Consider the following 19,487-nt stretch of genomic DNA (forward strand, 5'->3'; position numbering starts at 1 on the left):
AAACTATTTTACTGTCTGTATGATGTAGCTTTTGTTTCGAGAGGTATAAAATGAATAACATTTTCGAAGATTATTTTAGTTGTCTGTGTTTCTGTTCATTTGTTACGCCGGGACAATAGGCCTATGTTTAAATACAATTCATTTAATAACGATTGAATTCATACACGCAATCTGCTCTTAAAAGTTAATTCAATAAAAATGAATGTGTAGCCAACAATGGTTAAATCATGCTATTTTGCTTAATTCCATCCCACTATTCTTCTATCAGATATACAAGATTGCTACAGCAGGGATAGGCTGACAGAACTCCGGGTTGAAAACCATTGCGGCAATGCGCATGCGAACTTGTTGGAGTATTTAGCTAGCTGCTAGCTAGCCTGCTTTGTAACTTGAGTTGTTCACTCATCAGTCAATAAGGCCTCGTTAAAACGTCGGCATATATTGTCTAATTACTTTGTATTCATTGTATTAGATTTAATATTGGTGACATTACTGGTATTGTCTTTAGCCCACATAAAATGACCGAACAATCATCACTGCTGCTTCGAAAACAACTGGCAGGTAAATAGGCGGTGTTATTTGCTAGCTAGCCACGCACCACCCTAGATAGCTACACAGCCTGGTGGAATGGTACCTAGATACTGCAGTTGTCATTGCTAAACATACAACATTGTAATTCAGCTAGATATCCACATTTATGTCCAATCAAGCTAGTAAGCTATATAGCTGCTGCTAGCTAGCTATCTGTGTTTGTTTAGCTAAACTTCCTAGCTAAGCACATGGCATAGCTGTCAGTTGTTGGGTTAATGTCAGGTATCCTAGCTTTCTACTGTACATTCAATCATATATTTCACATAGCTGTCTAGCTAGCTTGGCCTCAGCAAGCATGCCAACAACTTATATCTTAGTTAGAAGTAGATATGCCATGCTTAACTTTCCGAGTCTTTGTCATGTGTCTAAATTTAGAGCTCAACAAGAACCCAGTGGAAGGCTTCTCTGCTGGCCTCATAGACGATGATGACATCTACCAGTGGGAGGTGGTCGTCATTGGACCTCAAGATACACTGTTGTGAGTTGGATAAATGACTGATGCAGTATGTTCTAGTCTCACTCTTCTGTTTACCTTGCCACCCGACTGATATGTGATGCCTATTCTTTTTTTTTTTATTCCAGTGAAGGAGGATTCTTCAAAGCATACTTGATTTTCCCTCATGACTACCCCCATAGACCTCCCAAGATGAAATTCATCACGGAAATCTGGCACCCGAACGGTAATGTTCGTCTCTGCTACAACCGCTGTCTACATGTTCATAATATCATCATTCTGTACCCTCTTCTGGGGAATCTTAACCAAGCCTCCCTCTTTCCACTCCCCGTTAGTTTCAAAGAATGGAGACGTGTGCATCTCCATTCTGCATGAGCCCGGAGAGGACAAGTTTGGCTATGAGAAGCCAGAGGAGCGCTGGTTGCCCATCCACACAGTGGAGACTATCATGATCAGTGTCATTTCCATGCTAGCTGACCCCAACGGAGACTCACCTGCCAACGTGGACGCAGCTGTAAGTCGTTCAGCTCATGCCACACATTTACATTTAGTCATTTAGCAGACGCTCTTATCCAGAGCGACTACACAGTAAGTACAGGGACATTTCCCCCGAGGCAAGTAGGGTGAAGTGCCTTTTCCAAGGACACAACATCATTTTGCAGTCCAGGAATTGAACTGGCAACCTTCTGATTACCGGTACATGGTCATTGTGTGCGTTACGATATGTTGTGTGATTTCTGAGCAACTGTTGTTGTGCCTTGCAGAAAGAGTGGAGAGAGGACCCGACAGGAGAGTTTAAGAGAAAGGTGGCTCGTTGTGTGAGGAGAAGTCAGGAGATGGCGTTTGACTAGAGGTCTTCTGTCTCATAGTAAGTGCCTTGCCGTTTCAATATGTTTCAGTTGCGTTAAAGTAAATGAGCAATTTCTCGTCTCCAAAATTAAAACTTGCATTTTAATCGTTTTCTTTTGAATTTCCCCCCAGATTCGTTTCAATCATGTTGCTCTTCAAACAGACTTTTTACACCAGTATTTTACTCATAGGAAGGAAGATATACCCACCATTTGGTTTTGTTTTGTAAATAGGGTCTGATCTGATTACCACCAGGTAAATGATGTAGGCAGAACATGCATCCTATCCTCGGAGTGAGCCCAGTTTTCTCAGTTTTGTGTGTTCTTTATTTATTTTGACAAGTATTCCAACCAACCAACAACATGCACGTTCTTTTCATTTGTTTTAAGAGCTTGTTCTTTATTTTGACCTGCCACTGAGCCATGTATCCTATACTTATTTCTTATGCAATTTTGGAGGTTGGAGCATTTGAGGTCATATGGAGCATGGAGGAGGAGGAATTGATACAGATGGGCAATGGCTTTCCTTGTCCCTACTCTTAAACTCTGGAACCTACCCTCTCCAAAGTGTTCTGCAAAGACCCCTTGATCTCTTCTCATGGGGTCAACACACTGTTGCCTTAAGTTGTTTCCCTTAAATCAAAGGAAACTGTCTCCAGTGATGTCAATGACTGGGTCAGCACTCATCTCTTCATTTTTTGGATCAAGATATTCTTTTGGACAAACCAAAAAGCTATGAATCTCAAGAATGAGGGACAGAGAATATTTTTTTGTAATCAAGATCTCAGCTCTAAAGTACTATTTTTTGTGTATGTAAATATTATGAACTGTACCACAGGTATGTGATTTGTGCTTTTTGTTTAATTTCCCTTTTGGAGAACCCCCATGTCTTAGTTAGCACTGCATATCCATGAACGTGATTAGAGAAAATTGTAATCCAGTTATATATTTCAGACATTTTGTTTGGGAAGGTGTATTTTAGCTTGAATCTGGTTGGAAGTCAAGTACATATTTGAGGGTACGTCTATTAACCTTTCAGCAATATCTGCATGTGTACAGGAATTTAGCATAGAATATGAACAGATCTGCATCCAAGTCCTTCTAATTAATATCGTGAACCTGACTAAACAATGCTTATACTTTTTTGGAAGAAGCAAAATGATCCAGATACCATTCTGAAGGTTTGACTTATTTTAACTACTAAGGCTCAATGGGTTGGAAGCCCAGTCTGGTGTTGCCCTTTTCTCCTTTGATGTGGTTTTAATCGCAGCCCTACTTGTCTTCTGTTCAGGTTTCTGAACATTTAATGCAGATTTGCTTTTAGATTTAATAAACATTTCTCAACTTCCAGATTTGATTTATTTGAGGAAAGTATTGATGAAATGAACACCTTGTTACTACAACTACCAAGTTCATGTTATTCTGTAAAATTAGCCGTAGCTTTTGAAATAAAATTGCAAATTGAATATGGAAGAGAGATTTAATATGCAGCAAATACTAAACCATGAATCGTAACTATTACTTTACGCCCTGGAAAATAATCTTTGTATAATTTGCACTCTGGTTAGCCTGTGTGTTTTGGGGTAAATTACCAAAGGGATTAGTATGTGTTCAGAGTGCAAATCACACAATGATAATCGTAGGGGGGACCCCGTGGTGTAGTGGGTTGAGAACGAGGGCCTAAACCTCTATAACATGGGTTCAAGTCCAGCACAGAGCGTAGTGCCCGAATCCCTGTAACCGCAGCGTATTCCCGACTGTCCAGATCCCCTCTCCCAACTGTCCCACCAGGAAAGACAGTTGGGTATCTGGACAGTCGGGCAGTACAATGTGGCCACAGGAGTCTAAAAATAATTTTTCTGTTTTATTTATAAGATCATTTTTATTTATAAGTCAAAGAGCAAAAATTGGGCTGGAAGAAGATCCTTCCGATAGATTTGAACACAAGACCTCCCACACAGAAGCCCACATCCTTAACCACTGGGCTGTCAGGAATCATAACAATCTTCACTCAACATTTAAATTTGACATTGAACTATCTAGTTGTAACAACCGGCAGAGTTGGGGTGTCAGAAAACCACAAGAAAGCAGGGCTCCACTGTTAGCTCAGTGGGTTAGTGTGCATGCTCTGAAAACTGGGACAGTATCACAACACCCTGGGTTCAAATACAGCCTCCACCCTTTTTTTGTATGTCTTCCTCCATCCATTATTTTCCTGTCACACTTCAATTAACTGTCTTGGAATTTAGTACTGGACTAAACTACTGGTAACTCTTCAACGAAGAGTCTACTGAGTCGTAGAGCCTAGCGGGACTTAAATAGGAAGTGATGTAAAACATACTACGTAAAAGAATGTTTTACTCGAATGTTTTAATAGTTTTATTGAATCAAGCACCAGCTTAACATGATAAATGAAATCACAATGGTATGTCTTTGCAATTGTTGCATTATTCAGTATAAAAATCAAGATCCGGATAACCACTGGTGGTCCTGGGTGGTCTACTGTCCAGGAGCTGACAGGCTTTTGTTCATGAACTGTTTCTTTACAAAGCACACCCACCACTGAAACAGAGAAAGGGAGAGAGAGAGAGAGGGTCAGAATCACTTCACTCGGCTCACAGTGCTGAGCAGAGTCGACACATTTCAGCTGGCTCGGTGTTCGCATCATTTTCAAATGATTGTTAGCTGACTGTTAGCTGTAAATGGTTGTCTTGGGACAGACAGGTTAAAGGTCAGGGTCTCACCTTGCTGGGTTTGTCTGTCTGGGGGTCAAACACACGTTCGCATAGCCTCAGTCCGGTCTCCTGCCGGATCTGCTGCAGGTATGCCCTCATGGTCTCTGATGATAGAACAAAGATCCATCTATGAATTAACAACCTGTGTTGTGACATCCATCCACATGTAAATCCAGCCTTGTAGTACTTGATGCATCAAGATTTATTCGTACTACACATCCTGCCAGTTCTTTTCCAACTACAGGGAGGAACCAGCAAAAGATTTGTAAGCCGTTTTCCTCAGACAAATTGACAACTGCGTAACAAGTGGCCCTAAGCAGTCACTACACAAGATCCCAACCAATCGATATCCTTACCCCCTTCCTGTTTGCTGCTGGGTTTGGCATACATGGCATTGAGGGGAAAGCCAGGTTCTCCTGGGATGGGGAAGTTAGTGATGCCCAGAGTGTACATCTCCTTCTGTCCCTGCCCTTTAGAGCTGCACTACAAACACAGGGAGAACAAAGAATGTTCAGCATACAAAAAAAAACGTTTTGGATCAACTACCATCGGATTCTAGCTTAAAGTCGATATATTTTTGTTTTAGTGGGATCCAGGTACCTTCTGCAGCTTCTTTAAGCATTCGGATATGTACAGGGTGACGTAGATCAGTGTCCTGTCTGCCTCGTTCTGAAAACCAAACACACAAGTAATTCCAGTTAAAGCAGATACACAGATACTCTTTAATGGCCATACAATGGCCAGTCATGGCCCTAGAGCAGTAAGTGAAATGGTTAAACTGCTGTGAAACTACTATGTACGGCCTGCATCACCAAAGGCCACATTCATAGAGGCAGGCTGGGGCATGTGGGATAACCAGCAACAACCTAAGGGAGAACACTACAGAGCTTAATTTACCTTGGCCAAATATTTGAGTGACTTTAACACTGAGTATTCAAGAGAAAATATAAATGTATTACTTTACAGGAAATGGGCATCAATTGTAGTAACCTCTGCAATAGTAACTTCTTCACTGTAGTCTGCCATACCTTGATTTCATAGTTCTTGAAGAATACGTTGGCTTTGAAGTAATAGATGGCCTCTTCAATGATGTCTGTATCTTTGGCTGTTAATTAAGCATGGTTAGTATACAGAAGTGGAGTAGTTATTTAGTAAAGGGAAGAGGATGTAGACCAACTCATGATACCAAATAAGGAAGCAACATGCAGCTTTATCCTAGCCTGTGATGAAACAAAATAGGGCTTTCTTCTGGTAAGGTATTATAAGATGTAGGATAGATCCCTATAATCAAAACATGTTGTGTCCAAACAGACAATTAAGCTAGTCCTCTGCATTGAGTTGACTAGGAAAGATATACAACATTTCGAGGGCCACCTCTCCATGTATTTTAACAACCTTTGAGTTTTAGACTTACTCTTGTCTGAAGCAGGGCCCTTGAACTGGGATTTAATGGGTAGCATAGCCATGTTTCCAACTAACTGTGTGTCAGAATCCATCAGGCTGGAGTGGTACGCCTGTGAAGGAAATCATAATGGAAATCAAATCACAATTGACAGTAGTTAAATATCGCCATCATCCATATGAGGACTTGACTCACATCAGTATTGTTTATGCAAGAGTACTTTTTTAATGGGTTAAGGCGGCCTGAGATTTTTTGCAATGATTGATAACCAGTTGGCGTACACGAAAGACAACTCAAGAATCTAGTAAAGTAGTTAGATTAGGCTACGTGTAAGCAAGCTAGTCTATACGGTGACAGTAGCACAAGCAGTTGCAATCAAATGTGAGTGATTGCGCGTCAAGATCATAATGCCTCTGATCGGTTAAATAGCTATTTTTATGTGTTGGTAGCTATTATAAATGAAGCATTGTTTTGCAGTTTCTGGTTAGCTAGGAAGCTAATTGTACAGTGGTGGCTGGTAAAATCAAGAGCATACGGTGGCTCAGCAATAAAATCCCAGTTGCTTGTTTTACAAATAAACTATACTCAACGCAAACATAACAATAATTTACATCGTGGAATATATGATTTTAAATTAGACTTACCGGCATTTTGAACAGTTATTTTGTAAATCTTCCTCAGAAAAATGTCAGTGGTGCAAGACACTGCTTCCGCTTGTCCCACCCAACAATTTTTTACAGGAAGTGGTTTAATGTAATGCATTTAAATGTCACAAGATGGCGACAAAATTATGGTTTAGCAATAGGTCTATGGTTTAGATTCAAAATTGGGTACATTGAAATCAAATGAAAGCTCTCAGTTGAATATTTTCAGTGCCAAATGGACACAACTGAAACGAGTACTCATGTATTACAATTAAAATAACTGAAAACCGTAACATTTAAATTGGGGCATTGGGCAAAATGTGTTTTGGGATTTTACCTACAAAATCTGAAATTACACAATAACGCCCCCCTGCCTTTATACAGTAGCTGTGGAAGTGCACCATTCCGTTTCATCATTTTACAATATTTTATTAAAAAATATAAGCAATATATTCAAAAACTTGTCATTTTCTTTCAGTTTCTTCAATGTTTTGAAGAAACAGTAGGTAGGTAACATGTGTAATGTAATTGGATGGAGATGTTGTTTGGCAATACCCTTTTATCTAAATGACAAATAATGACGCAACCTAAATAATAAACTGAGGAATAAATACTACAGTTCCATTGAAATGTCTTCTTCAAAGTGTGAGTATGTGTTTTTTCATTTTTTCCTCATCCAAGTCTTGTGTCAGCCTTCTGATTTGTCCTGGAATAATTCATCATAGTTTGTGTTGCTGGGATCCTCATCATTCTCCTAGGGATAGACGTGACGTTAAAAAAATAAAGTGTACTATAATTTTTTAAAAATCAATAAAATATACAATTAAATTATGACATGTTATTCATTTATCCAAAACGTGCATATAGAAGGTAGGAAACTATGCATTATTCACCTTTGGCTCCTTAACCTCCAGATCTTCTCCATACTGAATGGAAAAGTCGATGTGCTGCAACACTATATTGATGCCTTCCTCGTCTGTGCGGTCAAAAGGCAGGAACCTTACCATGCTGTAGTCATCAATCTAGAGAGTACATATATATGTCAGATGGCTGAGCGGTTAGGGAGTCAGGGTTTTAATCAGAAGGTTGTTTGTTCGATTCCCGGCCATGCCAAATGACGTTGTGTCTTTGGGCAAGGCACTTCACCCTTTACTTACTGCAAATCGCTCTGGATAAGAGCGTCTGCTAAATGAACTAATAATGTACTATATATATTAAGTATCATTCCAGAGCATTCCCTAAATACAAAATTAAATAAACTCTTCACTGAGGAGAGAAGGATCAATTTGACAGTCAGTAATGCCGTTTCTGACCAGACTTGTATTCACTGATCTATGGGATCTTACCAAACCACAGATAGCTTTGGTCAACTTCTTAAATCTCTTGCTTCTGATGCTGGCTGCGTTGTCTTGCATCATTGAATACATGTCTGGGTCCATGTATCTGTGAGGAAGAAGGTAGATCAATAACTACTAGCATAAACTGAAGAAGCCTAGACAGATATACTGTATAACAACAGACACACACTCATTTTTGTCCCACTCTGATACCGGTACCTACTTTTCAATCTCCTTCTTGGCATTGGGACTGAGCAGGTCCATCTTGGTCATGATGTTGACCTGAGGGATTTCCAGGGACACCATGGCACTTAACGCAGCCATGACACCTGAGATGAACTAGAAAAGAGCATCCAGAATGGGTTCAAGCCTCAATGAGCAGCTCTGATTCCACATCATGTTTATCATCAGATTTTCACTGAATTCAGTATAATTGTTTATTTCAAGTCACAATCTGAAAAGTCGTAACTGTGAGTCATATAAAGCGTCAACGGGGGTCTTTACCTTGAAAGTCTCCACCATAAACTGCGAGTCGACCAGGAAGACCCCACAAACACGGAACTCCCACTGCTGGAGCTGTTCCACGAGCTGTCTCATGACAGGAAGGTGTGTGTAGAGCTCTATCTGACCTGCACCCAAAGGACCATTATCATAAGTAACAAACACAACTACATTACATTTAGTCATTTAGCAGACACTCTTATCCAGAGAGACTTACAGTAAGTACAGGGACAGTCCCCCCCCCCCCCGAGACAAGTAGGGTGAAGTGCCTGGCACATGTCATTTTGCATGACCGGGAATCGAACCAGCAACCTTCTGATTAATAACCCGACTCCCTAACCGCTCAGCCATCGGCTGACAACTAGTTCTTACAACCTCGTCAGTGATAATATGATACCCGTCCTTGTCCTTGAATGAATATAGTCTGTGACTGGCAGCTTACCTGGACAATCGAACAGAATATAGTCATCCTCCACGTGACCCAGACTCTCCTCAAGCCAATCAAAGTTGTTGGCAAAGTACTCCATGCAGAAGACTAGACCTCCATTCGGACCAAAGCGCAAAGAGTCATCCTCCATGACATCGTCAACCTGGATCAGCTCACGGATGTCTGCGGAGATGTAAACATCTTGTGAACCGAACCATAAACAAACACAGGTGTATTCGGTAAAGCGTGGGTTCCTCACCTGCCATGACAGGGTAGTTAAAATGTTCAGCTGCTGGATCCAGGTTGACCACCTGTATAGAACGGTGAATGGCCTCTGCATGCTGAATCATTGTAGTACAGTAGGTACTCTGAAATGGGAACAAATTGTAAGATAAGGATATAGGTAGAGAAAGAGAGGTAGGCGTAAGTAAGGAGGTTTCGTTTTGGAAAGCTTAAAACGCAATTGCTGCAAAAGGGGACAAGTAACCTACTGAAATTACAAAAGTGCTGTAAACCTGAAATTATCGGAGCAAACTTTGTACTCTTACTGTCTAGTTGATTTTATGTAATTGAAACCAGTCACATCAGATATTAAGAGATAATAATGACATTTGCTTGCTAGCTAGCTAATTTCAGCATCACCACAGCCAGGACATTAAGTTTACAGTACGTTAGTTTGGGGGAGATACAGTACCTTGCCACTTCCCGCCGGGCCCATCACAAGTTGAGCGTAACGAGGCATTTGACACTCCTGTTCTGGACAGAACTATCGTAACAGTAACCCTCCCACGTTTTTTCAAATGGCTAAGTGCTTCGACACAAGCGGTTATACCTTCATATTATTTATATCCCTTATCAACAACATGTTTATAGTAGGCAACCATTTTTTTTAACCATGAGTGTAGGTATAGCTGCCGTATTGCACCAAAAAGCTCTCGTAAAGAAAATGCGATTCCGCTCAGCGGCGTACATTGAAATCGTGGGCTGTGCGATTGCTGCGACGGTTGGGTCCGGCCAAAGCTATAGGCGTTCATAATTCGGTCTTGCATTTTATTTTATGAATGAATAATATTGCCTCTTGATATGAAAAAGCAAGGGACTTTTGCTAACGTAGTCAAATTCCACCACAACGTGCATGGACATCAACAGGACAGCCCTATGTCTAGGTGAGACTATTACTGAGTTTTGGGTGACTTTTGGTTGGTTGTTTTCCCCATGATGATTCTAAAAACATTTAACACTATCAAAGTATTTTAACGATGATGTAGATCTCGTAAATTGTGTACGTTATCAATGTCGACTATATCGCCCAAAACAGAATAGCCTAAAACAAATGGGAATGAAACCAAATCTGTGATGTAAGTGGTGATAAAAACAACAGCAGTAGTGAAGGAAAACTGTACGGGACAAAATCAAAGAATATTGTGTCTTTATTGCAGGTATACTGGATTGCAGTACTCCAAAAGAGGTACATTTACATTCAGTTAAAACAAGTTTGGACAAAAGATGCTACATTGTGTGGTTTGTCCAAAGCTATGTTGGCCTATTGGAGACACCTGTGGCAGGCTGCCATCTAAGGAAACCAGAGGAAACACAACACCCAAAATTGGTCCAAGGACAGTGTTGGTAACAAGAGGATAATTTACTGCCTCTGTGATCCCATTAGAGTCCTTTGGCTCATCCCTTAAGCTAATGAGGTCATCAACCTATTGACACAAATCGAACCAACTCGATGCGTATAGGGCTGATTTAGACATTATGATCCCGTGAAGTCAGATATTCTTTCATTCCTCTCTTTGCAGCACCGGACAGTGTTAACCTCAGCAGTGGTTTAAGAACATTGAGACTGCCAGCACCCAGTCGACATATGAAAACCATTCACATACCCAAGACTATGGCAAAGGCTCCCTATCTAGCGGTGCAGCCAGATGTATATTCAATATTAAACAATATTTGAAGGTAAATGCATTGGAAGTGAGGCATTCTCAATCTCTGTGTGTCATTCCCAGAACTCTTATCTGACACCTGGTCAGAGGCGGTACCTGCATACCATTGCAGACACCTGCAGCATGGAGCATGTGCACAAGCTCATTCAGCAGCACTATATGAACGTGTTGCACAGGTGTATTCAAGCAGGTGAGACAGCCAAGCCTAAAAAAGACTAACACAGACACGTAATGAAGCGGTGCGGGAACAGCCCAGACTGACTTTAGAGAAGTCTAGACATAAAAGGCTGTTGTTGGTATTAATGATTGTGGCATTGTGACTTTTGTGTTACTTCTGTCTGAAGGCCAACATCTGGTGAAGGATGACATAATGGAGAACCTGGAGGTTGAGTCATTGCCCTATGAACATGAGAGTGAGATTCAGAAACACTCTGGTCCAAAGAACCGTGAACGGAAAGGTTCCGTGCTTTCTGGGAAAACCACTCTCCCGAAAATCCCCAATCGACATTTGAGGTAGGTCCCAGACAAGCAAATAAGCTGACACTTTGACGTCATGAAAGGCTGGGTCCTGGAGGGGTGCTACCAGAATGCTACATTCCCGGAGGTGGCTGCAGCCCTGAGCAGCTGTGGCTCCCTCTGCTGGGGGAGTTGGGAGCTCCATCCCTCCCTCAAAGCGGGGCATTCCCCCACACCTGGGTCTGATCAGACCCTGATGACCTAAAGGGTTTGGTTAAAGAGGGATCCACAGTTAGTTGTTGAGAGTGGGGTTTGGTGAAGAGAAGGATTCCTATGCCTAGAAGAGGCGCCGTATACGGGTTTTGAAATCCTATGTAAGATTTGGAGGTTTTTGGTTAATTCTGAGGATCTGTAATAAACCCCTTGTTTTTGTTCGACCTCGGTGTCCTCACACTATTTTGAGCTGTCCCGCTGAGGGCTATGTAGCCTCTCGTGGCGTCACAACACGATGACACGATGTCACTACATGCAATTTTGTCCAACACCACAGGACATTCTCTGACAACTCGCCGTCAAAACAGAGGAAGGCCAAGAAGCACACTGCTAACAGAGTCGCCACGATGAAAAAACCCAAGCCTAGACGTAAGTGTGGGACAGTCGGTGTGGCTTACTGACACCTGACAGCGATTCAGTAATTACAATCATTATTAGTGAGTCATGATTATCTGACGACGTGTCTTTGCTCCAGGGTTCGAGCTGTGGAAGGATGACCTGCCCTTTGACCTGGAAGCAGATGACTCGCTGAGTGAATGCCTGAGCTCACTGTCTATGAGGGAGGAAGAGTATGATCACATGGGATTGACAGCATCCCCTGTCAATTTACCTGATTTATGAGAACACACTGCTGGGCCTGATTTAAACATTACAGCTGCCGTAAGTCTTACTACATAATGAGAACACACTTCTGACAGTGATATGAGATTTTTATTATGGGACAAATTTGAATAAGATAAACTACAGGGAAAATTCCAATGTCTAAAAGAAGTCATTGCATGAGGGAAATAAAAAAAATGGCACCAAATATTTCTTTAATGACATTATGCACATACATGTGACATTATTGCATTCTCTACAGACACCAGGTTGGATGGTCAAATACAAGCGAATGCCGATGACATATAAACAATATCATACATTTCTTTTTAGAGTTAAGTTAGCAAACAGTTATGGTACAGCATTAGCATTGTGATGACAATTGGAGCTGCAGGTGGAAAGGAATGAAACGATACACAAAGTGAACGACAACAGCCCATGCCTCCACCCTCCCTCCCTACCATTCTACCTCCCCTCCCTCCACTTGCTTTAGGACTTCTTGTACTCGATCCTCTCCACTTTGACATCATCTCCAATGAGCTGATAGACATACGTGACCACTGTGGAGGCTTGGATGTCCATCAATACAAAGGATGGGATGATGTTGCTGTAAAGAAACATGAAAAGAGTGGTCGTTCGTTAGGATTACAAACCACTCAGTCCATTCGCTTTTTACGGGACAGAATCTTCTGGAAGTGGATATCAAGAGAGCTATTCGCTCACGTACCTTTCCAGTGCGTTGTAGGCGCCCGTGGCTGAGCCGGGGTTGATGTAGAACTTGTTCTCGTTCTCAAAGGCCTCAAACTTATGCGTGTGTCCTGAGATGAGGATGTCGACGTCGAGCTGCCTCTGCAGCAGGGCCAGGCTGGCCATGTCTCCCCAGGGGATCACTTGGTGGCCGTGGATGAGGCCGATCTTAAACTGACCCACCGTCACAACCTTCTGTTCTGGATAGTTCAGGTTCTGTGGAACAGGCACACGGAGCAGTTCAATTCGAACGACCTGCTCGGATCATTCTCATTTCACCTTTCTAATAAATGGCATTTTCCATTTTTATATTATAGAAGGCATAAAACATAGATAGGTGATGGGGTAGACAGGAGGTCAGGTACTGTAGATGGGACTTAAAATTAAATTAATTAGATTTAAATCAATTTCAATTTAATTAAATTTAAATGAACGCAGATACAGACCTCGTCAAAGTCTCCCCTGACGATGTGCACGTCCCCGGCCAAGGTCTTCAAGTAGTCATAGCTCTCTTTGGTGCAGAGGTTGCCCGTGCAGAGGATGTGCTGGATCTTGCCTGGGACCAGCAGCTTCTTGAACTTGGCTGGCAGGGTGTTGCATCGGTGGGGAATGTGCAAGTCACCTAACACCAGGACCAACTAGCAAGCAACAGACAGTTAATGGGTAAAACGGTAAGTTAGGACAAATAATAGAACGTTTTTTTCGGACTGTACCCACTCTTAGCAAGGCCACAGTATGCAGGCTATCACAGGCAGAGCTAGTCTTACTTTGTTTCTCCACAAAAGCTTTATGTGGAAGACAATCATGGGACAAACAGGATGATTGGATTTTCTACCTAACCACCATAAGCATTCATGATACCACAGGACAAGAATAAGTACACTTCAATAGCCTCCTTTATATCATTCTCATATCTGATTTAGAAGTATATACAGAAACAGCATCAGTCTATATTGGAATAACAAGTGAAAAGTGAATAGAAAAGTGAAAATGTACATTCAGAGATTGAATGTCAGCACCATTTCACAATGATCATTTATGCTATAAGCCTATTTATTTTATACTGTGCCTTTCACTTCATGAACACCATAGGGGGTATAAAAAGATGGACGGGGGCACTCAATAGTTGGAGTTTACACTGGATGCCTCAACAGCACAAACCATAAAACACAGCATTACAGTTGACACATTTCTGGGGGTTTTAAACATCATATTTGAATTCATTTATATCCTACATTAAAGGCTGAGCAGCCCACACAGTTAGGAGAGTGTTTATAAAAAAAATAATCGAATCAGATTACTGTATATTCTTAATATGTTGCTTTATTATATTGTATCCTAGCACAATGCTGGCTGACACTGCTGACACTTGCTGACGCTGCGGTGGTTCTACAGTCCCTCAACCCGACCCCGTTGTCAGTGTGCACGACAGAGCAACAGAAGACAAGAATAACAGGACACACTGGGGGGGAACTTACCCGATGACCAGCCTGTACACAACGTAGAGGTTCATTGGAGGGAGGGGAGGGTGGGAGGGGAGAGCGTGAGACAGGTGAGAGGCATGACGTGTGCAGAGATTGCGATGATGCATAATCAAAGATTTCAAAAGAAAACAGGTGGGACAAGAGGGGAAAACTGAAATTAGAAAATGAAAAGTGGATGGATTAAGTAAGTATTCATTCCAAAAGATTAGAGGTGATGGTAGTTAATTTGTTAATGGATGGTTAGTGATCCACACAACAGCGTGACAGTGTCTGGTGCACATCTAGCATCACGTATAACTCTAGCATCACGTATAACTCTGTTGTGATTGAAATGTGGAATTCACCAGCAATCTTAGACCTGCCAAGCAGCCTAACATCATTCTAGGTAGTGTCAAATGTGTTTATCTTTTTGGTTAAGGATGATAAGGTGTTCGGTGCTTATAGTGGCATAACGTTCCATTTGAAGATATGGACATAATATTACAGCTAGCCAAACGAAATGTGTGGCTCACTGCCTAGCAAATGTTGCTGATGTAGCTACCAAGTGTAGTACAGTAGTGCGAGTGACTGATTATCTGTTACACGCAGAAACAAACATCAAGCTCATCAAATGATGAACTGAAAATAAAACACCGTGCAAGTGGAAAAAGGTGAATAGGGCTGAAACTTGTTCTAGTTCGCTTTTACAGATCACTTTTTCATCTGTCATGTGATCGTTCATCCACCACGGGCTAAATAGCTGACCAATGTTCCGGTTTGAAAACAAATCTTAAACACAAACGATCTAAAAGCATATTGTCCGTTAAGCCTGAAGCAACTGAAATTTGGAGCACAAACAGTCAATAAAATGGCCAGACATGAGATTCTTTGGTTCTTAAGACTTACCATTTTCTATTCTGCTGTATCTGCTTGCCAAACTCAGGAAGCGACTACGTACAATAACGTAAGGTGCGTAGACCTACGTCAAACTCTCAGCCAATTGAATGTGAGTACGCCTACGAACGCCAATCAGGGACAATATTCGTGTGTTGCTCTCTCCATAAAATAAACTGGACTCAAAAGAAGTACCTCGGAAGAACTCATAAAATAACATAATAGTACAATTCCAACAAGCTACCTAATACGTTTGAAAATTATAGTGAAGCAAAGCTCGACATCGTTTTTTAACGGTTTATTGTATAGTTTGTCACCAAAAGTAAACAAAAAGGAGTATGGGGAGAGAAATACATGTAGGTGGAAGAAGTGAATCAAGATGTCAAAACAACAATTCTACTCCAGGGAGAAATGCCGGCTCAAAACCCCTCCACATCCCTGCAGCAGTTCAGTGGCTGGTTCAAACTCCAGTGGCACCCCCTTGTTCGTTTTCTGCTTCAGGTCTCGCTCTATTAGCTGTGAACAAGCATGAGCACACAAAACACACACAGTAAGAGCATGCATGCTGTACATATACAGTTCACCACTGTCCGGACACTGAAGAGGCAATATGATCATTGGAACCTACCTCGTAGGTGGACAGTTCCAGCAGATCACTGATGTCATCCTCCTTATCGCCCAGGGGCTTGTTGATTGCCATGGCAGCTTTGGCCACATCAGGATGGTAGTGCTTCTGCAGGGTCTGTACAACGGAACAGTGGACAGTGATTAGAGTCTATCTACTGGTATGTTGATGACATCACAGCTTGACTCTTTTCCAAACCTGTACTACACACCTGAAATTCCCACAGACTGCTGTCCAGGGCGTGGCACTGGGCCGGGTCTTCCTCCTCCATAAGGTATGGGTCATCGCAGGCCACTATCACGACACATACACAATCATTTATCAGCATGGAGACAAGCCGATGCAAGCCGTGACCTTCTCAAAAGGGAGCGAGAGAGAGAGAGAGAGAGAACCACCAGTACCATCGACTGCACTCGGCCGGTGAATGAGGACTCTGCAGGCGGGGTGGCGGCGGATGAGGTTGCAGATGAAGGGCAGTAACATGAGGAGAGCAGTAGGGGGCGCCGTGAGGGCCAGGCGGGCCAGGCGTTTGGCAAAGGCTGCCACTAAGTACACAGGCAGGTGACTGGCAAGGATTGTGGAGAAAGAGAGAGTGAGGAAGGGAGAATAGTCATATGACAAAAGTAGGATGACTTTCAAATATATATTTTTTATATCTACACACACACACACACACACACACACCCACCCACACAAAAGTATTTTTTCCTTATAGCCTTTGCTCTCTAACCCTCTACGAGTGCTAAAGAATCTAGTGCTAGACATCAATGGTGGCGAGAGAGAAAGCGGGATCTTACGAGGAGGAGAGGAAGAGGTTGGTTAGGTGGAAGAATCTGGCTCTGTACTTGACATGAAAGATAGAGGGGTCCAGCAGATTGTACAGCTTCTTATAAAAATCTGGATAATCTCTGCAGGGGGGGGAAAGGAAAAGTAGGCGTCATCGCTTAATGCCTGAACACAAACCACACGGGGTTATGTCAACCTAATCTAATCAAAATCACACAGTTACATATCTACGGGACACACGGCTGAACAAATACAGACAAGGTAGGTCATTGTGTTTGTGGATGACTCACAGATTGTGTTGATGTATCAGTACAAACAAGCCATTGAGGGCCAGAAGGCTGATTGCCCCTCCTGTATAAGAAGACAGAAAATGTAAGATGATGAAAGTCCGCCTCATGTTCAATGTGCAGTAATAGTCATATTCATTTTGTGAGCCCATTCAAAACAGCACAAAAGTAACTTGTCAAATCCAGCAGATCAGTGAACAGTCCATCAGTGGTCGTGTGCACGTGCGACTAACCGACATCATAGGCCGCAGTCAGGAAGTCAATCAGGAGTGTGGGCTGGCTCATGTGAGGCAGGATGGAGTCATGCAGGATTACCAGCACCTTCTTGTACATGCTGCCTGGTAACTAAGCAACAGATAGCAGTGTTTCAATGTTATAGCAGTGTGGATGAGAACAGCTGCTGGCAACAACAACAAAAGAGAATAAATGTGAAACAATATTTAAAGACTTGATGTCATAGTACTTATCTAGTTTTACCTTATATTTCAAAAATCCGAGCCACATCCGCTCAAATGCACGCTTGTGTTCCTGACGGGGAGAATTCAAAATAGAATTGGGATCAGACTAAATTACATGATGTGATGTTAGTGAGAGGTTCTGCTTACTTTCAGTTTAGCTGCTTTCCAGTCTTTGTGTTTAGCTGTTGAATACAAAAATATATATATATGATTGTTGAAACATGTATGTCATGTGTTACATTTAGCCTACCGAGTACGTAATACGAATAACAAATACAGGGGCTGACCTTCTTGTTTGACCATAAAGTTGGTGAATTCTGATTCTTGGCTTGGGAGGATGATGTTGGACAGCAGGATGAAGACATTGTTTTGGTAAACGGGCATCACTGCCTGAGAAGACCATTTAGGAGCAGCCAATCAAAAACAGTGGCACACCATAAACACAAGCCCAAGGGAAGAGCACCCCACCAAGTGTCACAGAAACTAAACGTGCCATGACCTTTTATTCACTTAGCAATTAGCAAAGGCATTTCTCCAAAGCAACATACAAATAGTGTCTAGGCAACAGAACCGGGCAACGACCGCCATCTAGTCATTGGTTTCACGCTTGCTTTGATGAGGCAGACGTACCCCTTTGTTTTTTTCCATGACCTTGACCACGTTCTCCCGGACAGAGCTCATCACGTAGTAGCACACGTCTTCCATCTCCAAGAACTCCTGAAACCTGGAAATGAGCAGAGCCATGTCCTCCGTCTGAGAGAGAAGCCGTTCCACCGCGGCCTTGATCAACTCTCTGGGGAAACTGTAGTGTTCGCTCCAGTCCAAGTCCTGGAGAGGGAACTTTCCTTCCACCTCTGCGAACTTCATCAGTGTACACAGAGCGGTCTCCTATATCAGATCAGAGGAAAGCAATTCAGCAATTACGCAAATCAATTAAGTAATGGTTCATTAGAAAACGATTCTGATCCTGTATATTTTGTGGGGGAGGGGTATTTGTAATGGGACAATACAACGTTCATGTAATAGAGCATGTCCTGATTGATAGAATAGGCCTACAATTTACCTTAATCTGAAATGATTCATGGCTAATGTGTTCCAGTAGCAACTCCACGCAACTGTTGTACCGATGGCGCATAAACATGCTGTACTTCTCGTCTGCAGTGTGGGTACCTGGAATATAAACACAGAACTCAAGACTGAGAAACTGTCAACAGACGCTTGTGGCACATGAATCCATGTCAGAGCTAACTGTATTAACGACCAACCTTCCAACCTATGTATTTTCACCCTCGACAAAAAAACATCTGTTGTCATTTACATTTTGTTTTCCATCGTCTATATTCATCAACATATAAATCACATTATTTACGTGCACAATTATACTTGCCACTCAACATCTCCTCTTCCTTGGGCAGCTGCCCCACAAACAGGGCGCATCGCTCCAGTAAAGTGCAGAAAAGTTTGCTACATGAATTTGCAGCAGATATCAAGTCTTTCTCTTTGTCTGACTGAAAAGTAAAGAGATTAATTTGAACAGTAGTAAACAAAACGTGTCCAATAAATATCTGATGGTAGCATAGTCAGTTTAGCTCGCTAGTTAGCTGCAATGAGATTACAAAAGGAGTACAAAAGAAGAACTGGTGAAATTCCATACCTGAAGAAATTCAAGGATGTCAAAAACATCATTAGCATGTTTTCTGCTCTGAATAATTAAGTCTACTTTACTGCTTAAATCTGTTTTAGGTTGTTTAGCATGATTCTCTTTAGGGCTGTCCTGCCTCACGTTGCGCTTCTTGGACGTCGCCATGTTTCCTAGATCTCGCTCGTTGAAAAGAAACTAAGTAATTGTGTTATTTCGCCCCCTTGTGGTCACAAAATGGTGCTGTTCATGATGGGATGACCCCTGAGCAAATGTGAGTACTTTTTTACTATCGGTACAATTATTTGTATCATTCAACAAAGAAAAATCAATAAAAATCAAATGCAACTGCATGTCACAAATATAAAGAAACT

At 42.0% G+C, this 19,487-nt stretch overlaps 6 protein-coding genes across 7 annotated transcripts; 2 read left to right on the forward strand and 4 right to left on the reverse strand.

Annotated features, from left to right (window-relative positions):
• The first annotated feature begins 312 nt into the window (after positions 1-312).
• Positions 313-3,241, forward strand: ube2g1b (ubiquitin-conjugating enzyme E2G 1b (UBC7 homolog, yeast)). The gene is made up of 6 exons (XM_047014963.1): positions 313-561; positions 967-1,069; positions 1,174-1,271; positions 1,381-1,559; positions 1,810-1,913; positions 2,027-3,241. The coding sequence occupies exons 1-5, from the start codon at positions 519-521 to the stop codon at positions 1,894-1,896; spliced, it is 510 nt and encodes a 169-aa protein (XP_046870919.1). The 5' UTR covers positions 313-518; the 3' UTR covers positions 1,897-1,913; positions 2,027-3,241.
• A 1,007-nt stretch (positions 3,242-4,248) lies between these two features.
• Positions 4,249-6,762, reverse strand: arpc3 (actin related protein 2/3 complex, subunit 3). The gene is made up of 7 exons (XM_047014962.1): positions 6,675-6,762; positions 6,043-6,142; positions 5,657-5,733; positions 5,229-5,297; positions 4,985-5,111; positions 4,638-4,732; positions 4,249-4,455 (listed from the first exon to the last, which is right to left on the reverse strand). The coding sequence occupies exons 1-7, from the start codon at positions 6,678-6,680 to the stop codon at positions 4,393-4,395; spliced, it is 537 nt and encodes a 178-aa protein (XP_046870918.1). The 5' UTR covers positions 6,681-6,762; the 3' UTR covers positions 4,249-4,392.
• gpn3 (GPN-loop GTPase 3) lies at positions 5,242-9,865 on the reverse strand. Its single transcript, XM_047014961.1, has 10 exons — positions 9,634-9,865; positions 9,199-9,307; positions 8,955-9,122; positions 8,516-8,640; positions 8,235-8,350; positions 8,021-8,117; positions 7,568-7,696; positions 6,675-7,428; positions 5,657-6,142; positions 5,242-5,297 (listed from the first exon to the last, which is right to left on the reverse strand). The coding sequence occupies exons 1-8, from the start codon at positions 9,679-9,681 to the stop codon at positions 7,363-7,365; spliced, it is 858 nt and encodes a 285-aa protein (XP_046870917.1). The 5' UTR covers positions 9,682-9,865; the 3' UTR covers positions 5,242-5,297; positions 5,657-6,142; positions 6,675-7,362.
• A 51-nt stretch (positions 9,866-9,916) lies between these two features.
• LOC124463187 (protein FAM216A) lies at positions 9,917-12,244 on the forward strand. The gene is made up of 7 exons (XM_047014964.1): positions 9,917-10,105; positions 10,379-10,407; positions 10,742-10,857; positions 10,949-11,075; positions 11,230-11,398; positions 11,892-11,983; positions 12,090-12,244. The coding sequence occupies exons 1-7, from the start codon at positions 10,023-10,025 to the stop codon at positions 12,233-12,235; spliced, it is 762 nt and encodes a 253-aa protein (XP_046870920.1). The 5' UTR covers positions 9,917-10,022; the 3' UTR covers positions 12,236-12,244.
• A 62-nt stretch (positions 12,245-12,306) lies between these two features.
• vps29 (VPS29 retromer complex component) lies at positions 12,307-15,414 on the reverse strand. Of its 2 annotated transcripts, XM_047014965.1 has the most exons (5): positions 15,331-15,397; positions 14,440-14,451; positions 13,408-13,599; positions 12,942-13,177; positions 12,307-12,821 (listed from the first exon to the last, which is right to left on the reverse strand). In XM_047014965.1, the coding sequence occupies exons 1-5, from the start codon at positions 15,331-15,333 to the stop codon at positions 12,704-12,706; spliced, it is 561 nt and encodes a 186-aa protein (XP_046870921.1). In that variant the 5' UTR covers positions 15,334-15,397; the 3' UTR covers positions 12,307-12,703. The 2 variants fall into 2 exon arrangements, with proteins under 2 accessions (XP_046870921.1, XP_046870922.1); XM_047014966.1 differs by lacking the exon at positions 14,440-14,451 and having other exon boundaries at positions 15,331-15,414.
• A 187-nt stretch (positions 15,415-15,601) lies between these two features.
• Positions 15,602-19,317, reverse strand: noc4l (nucleolar complex associated 4 homolog). The gene is made up of 14 exons (XM_047014868.1): positions 19,129-19,317; positions 18,862-18,982; positions 18,538-18,644; positions 18,105-18,362; positions 17,762-17,864; positions 17,622-17,656; positions 17,494-17,544; positions 17,250-17,361; positions 17,020-17,080; positions 16,741-16,851; positions 16,345-16,508; positions 16,155-16,237; positions 15,947-16,060; positions 15,602-15,834 (listed from the first exon to the last, which is right to left on the reverse strand). Exons 1-14 carry the CDS (start codon positions 19,279-19,281, stop codon positions 15,715-15,717), a joined length of 1,593 nt encoding a protein of 530 aa, XP_046870824.1. The 5' UTR covers positions 19,282-19,317; the 3' UTR covers positions 15,602-15,714.
• Between the last annotated feature and the right edge of the window lie 170 nt (positions 19,318-19,487).

This window comes from Hypomesus transpacificus, unplaced genomic scaffold (genome assembly GCF_021917145.1).
Source record: "Hypomesus transpacificus isolate Combined female unplaced genomic scaffold, fHypTra1 scaffold_27, whole genome shotgun sequence".
NCBI classification, from domain to species: Eukaryota; Metazoa; Chordata; class Actinopteri; order Osmeriformes; family Osmeridae; genus Hypomesus; species Hypomesus transpacificus.